The sequence below is a fragment of the Physeter macrocephalus genome, chromosome 8 (assembly GCF_002837175.3).
Source record: "Physeter macrocephalus isolate SW-GA chromosome 8, ASM283717v5, whole genome shotgun sequence".
Lineage (NCBI taxonomy): Eukaryota > Metazoa > Chordata > Mammalia > Artiodactyla > Physeteridae > Physeter > Physeter macrocephalus.
Window position 1 is genome coordinate 12,720,368 of NC_041221.1, and position 11,656 is coordinate 12,732,023.

Genomic DNA, 11,656 nt, shown 5'->3' on the forward strand with positions numbered 1-11,656 from the left:
CCCTGTGCTAGGGCACCAGGCAGGAGAGCCCTGGTCCCTGCCGGCCTGGCCCATGCTGGCTGCCCCCGTTCCCGCCTCGCTGATGGCCGCATAACAGAGATACAGAGGCAGAGAGAGCATCTGGTCCTCATCCCCAAAAGGCAGGCACTGTTGGTCCCATTTCGAAGATGAGGAGACAGACTCAAAGTCAGACAACTCACCTATAAAATCTATTTGGCTGTAAGGGTTGAATATTAATGAAAAATTAAAAACAATAACACCTAAGACCAAGGCAATTTATTCAGGGAAAAGTTTTCCAAAGACCCTTTCCTGCTGATGAGGGGCCTAAGGTTCTGGTCTGAGAGCTGGCCAGCTCTAGTGGGAATCCAGCCCCAGACACAGGCTGCCAGGGCTGCCGGTGCTGAAGGATGCCGCTCCCCTTGGGCACAGCAGTGATGTCAGCCCAAGGGACTCTCCATTGCTTTTGGGAAGCATAGAGAACCCAGGGTTTTGGAGCACTGGACCTGGGAGGGGGGCACCCGCGTGAGCAAGGCTGGCTTCAGACAGAAAGCCTAAGGGAGGCCGTGAGGGGTGTCGGACCCTTGATAGGCCCGTCCCTGCTCCACACTCACGTCCCTGCTCTGTGCTCACAGGCCACTCCGAGTCGTCACACAGTCTGTCACCCACCACCAGTGCCAGCCTCCAGACAGAGCTGTCTTGGAGAACAAAGTTGTGGTCCACGATCAGGGAAGAGCCAACACCTGAAGCTGGGCCCAGACACGTTCCCAGGAAGCAAGACACAGGGCACGCCGACCCCAGGGGACCTTCCTGAACATACGGGAGGGGCTGAACCCCCAGCCCACTCAGGATGCAGGCTCAAGGCATCCTGTTGGATTATTGCAGGAAGGTGTGAACAGAGAAGGCTGGAGACCTGGCGACATTCAAGTCACACACGGAACATGATCTCATGACTTGTACAGTCCTCCCCTTTGGCAGAGCCACAAACAATCTGAAGTTCTAATTAGAAATTTAAAATTTATCGAACAGATTAAATTTAGAAGAAATAAAAATTAAGAACATGTATTTTACTTACTAAATTGTCCGTTTCTGGATCTTCACAAAAGAAGGGCTTTCCTTCCTTCTCTTGCTTCCTTACAAAGTTCTCAATGTCCACATCAAAACTGGCAGAAGTTGTGCCTTCCGAGCCCTGTGTAGATTGTTCACATTTTTCAAACAACAAAGCTAATAATGGAAACAGTGGATGCCTGGGGGGAAAAATTTTAAAATATGTGTTCTACACTTTCATGAAAATGTTTTAGTATGTACATATGCAATGTTTTATATAACAGCTTTGCTGAGATATAATTCACACGCCACACAATTCATCTATTTACAGTTTATAATGCAACGGATTTTAGTATAGTCACAGAGCTGTGCAACCATCACCACAGTCGATTTTATAATATTTTCATCCCCCAAAGAAACCCTGTAACTATTAGCAGTCACTCTCCATTTTCCACCAAACCCCAGCCCCAGGCCACCACTAATCTACTTTCTGTCTCTACAGATTTGCCAATTCTAGACATTTCATATAAATGGAGTCATATACTACGTGACCTTTGGTGTCTGGCTTCTCTCACTTAGCGTGATGTTTCCTAGGCTCATCAGTGTTGTAACATGTAACAGTACTTCATTCTTTCTTATGGCTGCATAATATTTCACTGTATGGTTAACACCAGTTGGACAGTTTTAAATTTTACTTTTAGATCCATACTCCATTTTGAGTAGATTTTTGTAAAGGATGTGAGATTAGGTCAAGGATCTTCTCTCTGCATGTTGATGTCCAACTGTTCCAACTTGGACAATTTGTTGGAAACTCCACCTTTTCTCCACTGAGAAAATCAGGTAGACTGATTCTTCCAACTTTATTCTTCTTTTCAAAATTGTTTTAGCTGGTCTAGTTCTTTTGACTTCCATATAAAATTTAGAAATAACTTGTCTATATGTACAGAAATATCCTGCTACAACTTTAATTGTAATTGCTATAGAGCAATTTTAGGAGAAATGACATCTTCACTATGTTGAGTCTTCCAATCCATGAACATCGTATGCCCTTTATTTAGGTTTCCTTTGACTGCTTCCATTGGCATTTTATAGTTTTCAACATAAAGGTTTTGTATGTGCTTTATTAGAGTTTATACCTACATTTTTTTGGAGCTCTTGAAAGTGGTATTTTCTTTTTAATTTCAGTTTCTAATTGTACATTACTGGTAGAGAAATAGGATTGGTTTCTGTGTGTTGCCCTTGCAACCTGTGACCTAATTAAACTCACTTATTTAGTTCTGGAAGTTCTTTGGTACACTCTTTGGGATTTTCTATATGTGGACAATCATGTCAGTTGTGCATAAAGCCAGCTTTATTTCTTCCTTCCTAACCTGATATGCCTTTTCTTTCTTTGTCTTGCCTCAGTGAACTGGCTAAACGTCCATTACAGAGCTGAACAGGAGGAGTCAGGGTGGACACCTCTGCCTTATCCCCAAACTTGGGGGAAAACATTCTGTCTTCCGCCGTGAAGTATGATGCGAGCTGCAGGGTTCTTTTGTAGTTTCCCTACATCAGGCTAAGAAAGTTCCCCTCTATTACTGCTTCACTGACAGTTTTTAATCATAACTGGCTGTTGACTTCTGTCAAATGCTTTTCTGCATCACTGGATATGATCACATTGTGGGTCTCACTGGTTGATCTCTGAATGGTGAACCAGTCTCATATTCCTGGGATAAGCTCCATTTGGTCACTAAATATTCGTCTCTCTACACATTACTGGATTTTATTTGTTAATATTTTATGAATGGTTTTTATGCCAAAGTTCATGAGGCATACTAGTCTTTAGTTTTTTTATATTGTCTTTGTCTGGCTTTAGTATCAGAGTGATGTTCAATTCATAAAATGAGTTCAGAAACATTCCCTCTTCTTCTATTTTCTGGAAGAGACTGTGTCAACTTATTGCTTTTCCTTCTTTTTGGTAGAATTCTCCAGTACAGCTATCTGGGTCTGAAGATTGCATTTTGTAAGGTTGACTAAAATGTAGATTTACATTCCAAAACTTTTTAAAAAAGATATTAGGAGTAACATTGTAATCTGAGAAAACTTTCACCCCAGTAGTTATCATATCATGCCTCACTATTCTGCCTGGCTAATAGCTCACGTTCCATTTAACCAGATTTTCCATTCTCTTTACTCCTCTGAACACCCACATGCTTCCCATCTCATTGCTACCTATAAATGGCCTGCTTGTCTGCGTCCATCGGGGTCTGGGACCCCACAGGGGGAGGGCTCACTCCTTCCACATCTGGTTCAGAGCAGGTGGGGTCTTGCTCCGTTTTTAACTCTGTTACTACTTGCATCTGTGAAAGAGGAAGAGAACTTTTGTTACTAAAAAGAAAATAAGCTGCTACCCAGTACAGTAAGTCCCCTATGTATGAACCTTCAAGTTGTGAACTTTCAAAGATGCGAACGGATTATAAACCTATTACAGTAGAGTACTATATAGCCAATTGTGTTAGTTGGATTCCTAGGCTAACTTTGTTGGACTTATGAACAAATTGGACACAAACTTGCTGTTGGAAAGGAACACGTTCGTATGCAGGGGACTTACTGTATTCTATTCTCAAACAGAAATGCAGTGGAATGGTAAACTGCCAGACAGTTATATGACAGGCAATAATACGTAAAGAATACTACCAACAAACTCCCTTGAATTTAATGTGCTTCTAAATGGCTAAAACAAAGGTCAAATTTCCAAAACATTTAAAAATTGAGAGGACTGATATCTGTGAAATGCTTATGATTTTCAAAACCGTAATAACTCTACATCCCTGAAGGGAACTGGTACACATGCAGTCTTTCTCGTCTGCCTCTCCTTTTAATCTGTCCTCACCCTGAGTAACGCTGCAGGAAGAGAAGAATAAACAAATAATCCAAGCTTTCTTATCTTGTCACAAAAACAACTCAAACCCAAGATGCTCCATATTTGTGACAGGGCTGAAATTCTCCCTTACCTATCCTTAAACTCAGGAATACACAAACTATAAAAATGTTATGGGGACTTCCCTGGTGGTGCAGTGGTTAAGAATCTGCCTGCCAATGCAGGGGACACGGGTTCGAGCCCTGGTCCAGGAAGATCTCACATGCCGCGGAGCAACTAAGCCCGTGCACCACAACTACTGAGCCTGCGCTCTAGAGCCCACGAGCCACAACTACTGAGCCCACGTGCCACAACTACTGAAGCCCGCGCACCCTAGAGCCCGCGAGCCACAACTACTGAAGCCTGCGCACTCTAGGGCCCGCGTGCTGCAACTACTGAAGCCTGCGCGCCTAGAGCCCGTGCTCTGCAACAAGAGAAGCCGCTGCAATGAGATGCCCACACACCACAACGAAGACCCAACGCAACCGAAAATAATAAATAAAATTTTTTTTTAAATGTTAAGGAAAGTCACTGCATCCAGAAAGCAAAGACCAGCTGTGTTTAAAGAAAGAGTGTTAAACGTAAGAGGAAGCCTTAAAGATATTACCACTGAAATTGCTTTAAACTGGCTGTGTTGTTTGTAACTTAGGGGAGAAGTATTTAAATCCTTCAACATAAAGAATTCAGTTTACAAAAAAAACAAAATCGCTACAGTAAACTTCTCGTTATCCCTGAGCAGATCACCGCCCTCCTCGGCTTCTTCAGGACTGGGGTATCTGGGATCTACCTGCCCCGCCCACAACTGCCACCCCCTGCCCCTCAAGGAAGCAGCCTGTTGGGGAACCTGTGGCGGGGTGTGGGGGGCGTGGAGCTCATCCACGGAGATGGGAGAGCCTGCCTCCTGCCAAGAACCCAGCCTGGTGCTCGGGGCTGCAGCCGAGACAGCAGCCCTGCAGGTCCAAGCTCGGGCCCCGTTCTCAACTCTCCAACAGGACAGAATGAGCAGGTTACTTCCATTCTGCTGCCTTTAGATGGAACAGTATACTTGGGAATTGCTTCTCTCTTAAAAAAATAAACCTGTGCGCCACAACTACTGAGTGGGACTTCCCTGGTGGCACAGTGGTGAGGAATCGCCTGCCAATGCAGGGGACATGGGTTCGAGTCCTGGTCCAGGAAGATCCCACATGCCACGGAGCAACTAAGCCCGTGCGCCACAACTACTGAGCCCACGTGCCGCAACTACTGAGCCTGCGTGCTGCAACTACTGAAGCCTGTGCACCTAGAGCCCGTGCTCCGCAACAAGAGAAGCTACCGCGATGAGAAGCCCGTGCACTGCAACAAAGACTAGACCCTGCTCGCCCCAGACCCAATGCAGACAAAAAAAAAAACAAACCAAAGGCGACTGACTAAAGCCCAATCAAACACAGTCCTTCTGGAGAGAAGTCTGACGGTATTATAAAAAAAAAAAGCCTTAAAGGATTTATTTCAGGATTTTAAAAAAATGATCGTGAAAAAAGAGGAATCTAAATGTTCAACCTCAGAGGACCGGCTAAGAAAATGCGGTCTGTCTGTACTGTAGAAGATCAAATGCTTACTGAAAGGAATGCTCACAAGCGGTTCTCCACGTCACGGGAAGTGCTGAGCTGTTACAAGCGAGGGCTATCCCCCCCGCTGCGCCCAGCCCTGCCCTGGACTCCCTGCATCAGGGCAGGGACCAGCTGGAGGGAGACGGACACGTAACAGGGTGTGTGGGAAGGTGATCACTGCCACGGATGGAGAACAAAGATCAGAGGAAGGGACCAGGAAGCGGGTGGCAGGTGGGGAGCGGGCCGTGGGGGTAACCAGGGCTGGTGGGGGGTCCTCGCAGAAAGCAGGGCGAAGCAAAGACCTGCAGGACAGAGCGGAGCAGAGCCAAGGGGCGACCAGAGCCAGGGCCCCGGGCAGGCAGCGGTGAGAGCCTGTGAGCTCGTAGGGCCCTCCGGGCAGGGAGTCCACAAGGAGCCACCGCAGGGCCCAGGGACAGCAGGGACATCGTTAGATGTGCATTTGAGAAACAAAATCTCTTGGAAATATCAGAGGACTTCCTGGTGAAGAAAGCAGCCTGAAATACAATTCCCTACCTCTAAGAAGCAAAAACACTTAAAACATTTTTTTAAATCAACAAAACCAAAATCACTGCAACAGGAAACATCCCAGGAATGGAACAAAACTGTCCATTAAGGAAAGACCCGACTTGGGAAGGGGACAGGGTCGCAGCTCGGGCCCTACACACCCCCTGAGTCTCACCAAGTGGAGAGTGACAGGCGGGCGAGGCACCCCAGGCTTGGGGGGTGGTTCCCTAAACCCTTGAGCAGGGCGCCAGGCGTCATGACCGTCTCCTGCAGGGGCAGGAGACATACAGACAGCACCGCAGCTGCACCCCACGTGCCATCGGACGGTCCCCTCTGCCACCCACACGCGGGGGAACGAAACCGCACAGCTCCCGCCCAGGCCAGCAACTGGGCATCACGGGAGTCTATGATTATCACCACAACCTTTAAGAGCAACGACAGTTACTAACACTGACATTAGAAAGGTAAACTCCCAAGAAACTATGACTTAGGGGAGTCAAAATTACTGGCAATCTCGGTGTCATTTAGAAAATTATTTGAACAGTTCTACAGCTAATCTTTCTGAGCACCGAGATATAATAAATGCACCAAACGTTCAGCGTTGAACCTGCACCCTCACGGAAGCTCGCCTGTGAACACACAGGGCACTGTTCGTGTTTCAGCGCTAGGCTGGCTGCTACTTAGGACGTGGAAGAGCGCGCGCGCTCACCTGTTGCCCGTCTTGATAGCTGTCTATGCTCAGCATCTGTGTAGCCATCACGGTGAGTGGTGAGTTCTTTATAAAACGTCAACCATCTTGAGTCAGAAGCAAACCGTGTCTGGGAAGACAAAAGCAGAGAAGCATCGGTTAATAACTCAGAGCATTCCTTGTCCCTTATTCCACAGCACCCGTATACCTTTTTAAATACATACCTTCACACGGAGAGTAAAAACCATCCTCCGCACTACGGCATAAGCCAGATCCGGCTCAGCACCCCCACACCTGCCTGGCGATTGCGTGTTTGTACTCGCCCCAGGCCCGGACGCGTTATCACGTCTCCAGGCATTCGGGTTTATTCCTTCACTCGCCCAGCAAACACCTAGTAATGTCTACACGTGCGGAACACTGTCCTGGGCCCTGGGGCTTTCCCGGGGCCACAGATAAGAGGAAGGCCAAGCAGCACACGGAGCGGGTAGGGGCGCTCGGGCGGGGTGACACGACAGAGGGTGAGTGCGCAGCTGGAGGGTCACACGGCTGCGTGACGGGGCAGGTGCACTGACACTGAGCCCGGGGAGGCCGACCTCAGGCAGGAAGGACACAGCTGAGCTCAGGGAAGCTGCACCGGGCATCGGCTCACATCTGCAAGCGATGCAAAGGTGGGAACGCTGTCATTCACCTGTCACCACGCACACAGGTAAATGAGACGAGAGAAACCAGGTGGGGATGCCGCCCGTGCCCCCTGCAGGCAGGAGGACAGCGGAGCCATGTGCAGAGGGACAGCAGAGTTGGGGGGCAGTGGGGGACCGGGGAGCAGGTCACACCCACTCGTGGGCCACGTGAAGACTGTGCGCCTTCTTGGGGTGGGGGGGAGGGAAGCCCCAGGAAGGTCTGACCAGAAGGGCACCGAGGCTCCGGCGCGGGCTGGTCCCTCTGACGGTGTGCAGGGCAGGTGAGGGGCTGCAGGGCCGAGGAGGGCGGAGGCCGTGTGGACAGGGGCCGACAGGAGCACAGGGCGTGCAGATGGCCCGGGATGGGTAGGGGGGCGGGTCCGGGGAGGGTCGACAGTTCCCACCTGAGCCACCGGCAGAGCAGAGCCGCATGTCCCGAGGTGGAGTCGATGGTGGGGAGCGGGTTCTGCGGCCTGGGAGGAGAAAGCGAGAGATGGGACGTTGGAGGCTTGAGATGCTTCTCAATATACCCACGAGGGAATTCTGAACAGGCGAGTCTGGGCCACCAGTACAAGCCCGGTAATCGTCGGGGCGTGGCCAGCACGTGCAGAGGCGTAAACGTGTCCTCCAAGATGGTCCAGGTCCTAACCCCCAGGCCCTGCAAGTGGGGCCTTACTTAGAAACAGGGTCTTTACAGGGGTAATCACGTTAGGGGTCCTGAGAGGCGTGTCCCGCCGAGAGGGGGAGGGGAGGCTCTGAGAGGCGCCGAGGGGATGGCCACGTGAACCTGTGTGAATCCGAAGCAGACTGGAGTGGTGCTGAGACAGGCCGAGGACACCCGGAGCCAGCCGGTCCTGAGCCCGGCGCCGGGAGGGGCCCGAGCTGCTCACCGACGGGCATCCACCTGACAGTGGCTTCCCAACAGCTGACCTGAACAAAATGCACAGCAGAGGCCCTGGAAGGGCCTAGACCAAGAAGGCAGAGCCACAGCCAAGTGGGTCTCAGCTGGGGGCCAATTCTCCACGGTTACTTTCCAGCCTCCGCCGGCCCGCCCCACGAGATGACACCGCGGCCGAGCCCACAGCTGCCGGATCTAGGCAGTGGCGGATCACTGTTCCGACTCTGGGGGCTTTCAAAATGCCCATAATAAATACTGGGGACAAGTCAACGTTTCATTTTAAAAACATATAGACGTGTAGTCCTTCTCTCTACCAACCTGGTTAAAACTTCAATATCTGACATAACTTGGTACAACTGTTCTAAAGGAAAAATTTTGAAATTTGCGCCAAAAGCTTTGAAAATATGTGCTCTCTCTACAATGGAACACCACGCAAGGAAGTGGAAAAAAAAAAAAAAAGGCAACTCCATATGACTAACATTTTGTTGAGGAAAAAGATGGGGACAGAGTGCCAAGGTCCCACTCCCGCAGGACACGGAAGGCACCCAGAAGAAGCTGCCAGCAGATGGCGCTGTCCGCTTGAAAGGGTGGTCCAGGCCCGCCGGCAGCCATCCATCTGCCAAGTCCTCAGGTGCTCAATTCCAGGCTGCAGCAAAATGAGCCTCCATGTTGGGGCAGAAACACTGCCTGGCACCTGCAAGCCGGCAGGCAAACAGCCCCCAGCAGAATTCACAGGGTCATCCCGCAGAGCTGCTTGGGCTTGGGAGGAAGCGTGTGCCCTGGTCCAGGCCTGTGGCAACCTCAGCTACTCAGCTACAGGCCCTCCCATCCCTGGCCAAGGCAGGCCCAAGACAGAATCTGAGTGACTAAGGGAAACCTACCATTAACTGGGAAATAAAGCATCCAACCCAAGGATGAAAGGTCAGCAGGCTCATCTTTGTTTAGCAAAAACTCTTCTTTTAGGCATTATATGAAAACCAAAGTTAACTTGAGATTTCCAAATAATCAATTAATCCCTAATTCTCTCCCCCATTACATAGAAAAGTAAGCTTCTATTATATTCAAACTCAACAACAGTGTCCTCACTTCTTTTTTTAAAGGTTATACTCCATTTATAATTATTTTAAAATATTGGCTATATTCCCTGTCCTGTAAAATATATCCTTGTATCTTGTTTATTTTATACCTAGTAGTTTATGTCTCATAATCCCCTACCCCTACCTGCCCTTTCCCTCTCCCCACTGGTAACCACTAGTTTGTTCTCTGTATCTCTGAGTCTGTTTCTGTTTTGTTATAGTCACTAGTTTATTTTATTTCTTAGATTCCACATATAAGGGAAACATACAGTATTTGCCTTTCTCTGACTTATTTCACTTACATAACACCCCCCAAGTCCCTCCATGTTGTTGCAAATGGCAGAATTTCACTCTTTTTTTATGGCTGAGTCGTACTCTATTGTGTAAATATATACCACATCTTTATCCATTCATGTGCTGATGGACACCTCGGTTGCTTCCATATCTTCGCTACTTGGAAACAGTGCTGCTGTGAACATCTGAATCAGTGTTTTCATTTTCTGTGGATATACGCCCAGGAGTGGGATTGCAGGATCATATGGTAGCTCAATATTTAGTTTTTGGAGGACCCTCCATACTGCTCTCCACAGTGGCTGCACCACTTTACATCCCCACCAACAGGGCACACGGGCTCCCTTTCCTCCAACTGTCTTCACTTCTTAACGTCACGCAAGGCTCTAAAATCCAAGTCAAAGAACTGCCAACCCAACAGACTTGCAATACCATGGTATTTAAGGGTAAGACATGGTTTTTGTCCATTTTATTTCTACAAGTTTCATCCAGTTAAAAAAGAACACATTTATGGAAATTGTCACTTTGGTACCCTTTCAAGAGTTCCAGCCAGACTAACACAAATGAAGAAAACACAACTTTCCAATTTTCATGTACAGAAACGTTAAAACTAAAAGTAATTAAATACAAAATGTAAAACTATACATCCTTTCTCAGCTAGCAATTATTAACTTTAAAACAACAGTGTGCCACTTTGCTAGCAAAGATGAAGTGAAACCCAGCACCCTGAAGGAATCCTAGCTCTCACACACCGTGTAACTGGTTTGGAAGGTGATTTGACCATATGTACAGTTGCCCATAAAAAAAAGTTACACTCTTCTCAGACTCAGCTAAGAAGACAGCGTTAGTGTTGCTACCTGAAAGGCAGACAAAAAAATGAAATGTGAGCCAAAGCTAACAGGCAGGCATTTTAATATTTCTAAGCACTCTAGTCCAGGACAACTGACAAATCAGGGAAGAACCAGAGGCAGACAGCCTGGCTGAGTCCCACCAGGTGGAGAAGGCCTTCCTGCTCAGAGCAGACGGCGAGTCCGGAAGGCCCAGGTTGGCTCAGTCCGCAGAGACGGGAAGAGGAGGTGCAGCATGCGGGCCAGACGGTGGGGGGCCCCGGTCAGCAGGACCCCAGCTCCCTCACCCCAGCCCACGTGGCCCCCAGATGAGAAGCCCGACTCGCCTGAGGTGACTTCCTTACTGCCTTAGTGGTGTCTCTAAGCCCTGTGGGAGATTTAGATTTTAATATTTTTGTGTTTAGCTTCAGAATAATCTACGAATTTGACATTTAAGTTGTTTGCAGTACGCAAGAAAATTTGGCAAATTAATCTTAGGTTTTAGCCTTGATTCCAATTTAAAAGTATAACTGAGTTACTGATTTTACACATTTCTCTTTTAGTGAAAAGGCACAAGAAATTTACTAAGATTGTAAACATTTCTTCATTTATGCAAGTTTACTGACTGCCAGGGACTATTCTAGGTCCTGAGGGTACAGCAGTGAAAAAAACCAAGTTCCTCATCCTATGAACGTCACTTCCTGGTAGACGGTTTGGAAAGTTTGAGAACTTGAGATTCACTACATGTGTAATTTTAAGTTACTAGATCTACTGAGAAGGTTTTATTTATTTGGTCAGATATTTAAGGTGCTTAAAACGAAAAGTGTATCTACTAAACTTAAAACTAGGGTTCAAAATGCATAGAGATTTAAGTTGTATATGGGACTGATCATTAAAAATGGTACATGTAGTCTGATCATCTTGAGTTGATCAAAGGCTGTCTTATGGGTGAAAGATCAAAATTTGCTAAACTTATAAAGAGAAAAATGAAATCTACAAGTTCTAACATAAAAGCATAGAGAGAAAAACAGGCCTGTAGCTTTGTAGCCTTAATAAATGTTGCTTTAAAAATAACCTCAGGGGCTTCCCTGGTGGTGCAGTGGTTGAGAGTCCGCCTGCCAATGCAGGGGACACGGGTTCAT

At 47.7% G+C, this 11,656-nt stretch overlaps 1 protein-coding gene across 7 annotated transcripts in view; it reads right to left on the reverse strand.

Moving 5' to 3' along the window:
• The window catches only part of PKNOX1 (PBX/knotted 1 homeobox 1), a 46,523-nt gene that overhangs the window by 20,520 nt on the left and 14,347 nt on the right, over nucleotides 1-11,656 (reverse strand). For 3 of the 7 annotated variants that reach the window (XM_024120201.3, XM_028492690.2, XM_028492689.2), the window contains 4 exons: nucleotides 7,827-7,895; nucleotides 6,764-6,872; nucleotides 3,256-3,383; nucleotides 1,073-1,244 (listed from right to left, as the gene is read on the reverse strand). In XM_024120201.3, the coding sequence (XP_023975969.1) occupies nucleotides 1,073-1,244; nucleotides 3,256-3,383; nucleotides 6,764-6,811 (348 nt within the window). In that variant the 5' untranslated portion in view covers nucleotides 6,812-6,872; nucleotides 7,827-7,895. Of the gene's footprint in view, nucleotides 1-1,072; nucleotides 1,245-3,255; nucleotides 3,384-6,763; nucleotides 6,873-6,966; nucleotides 7,394-7,826; nucleotides 7,896-11,656 lie in introns of those variants that run through there. The other 4 variants (XM_024120204.3, XM_028492687.2, XM_028492686.2 and 1 more) reach the window with 3 other exon arrangements.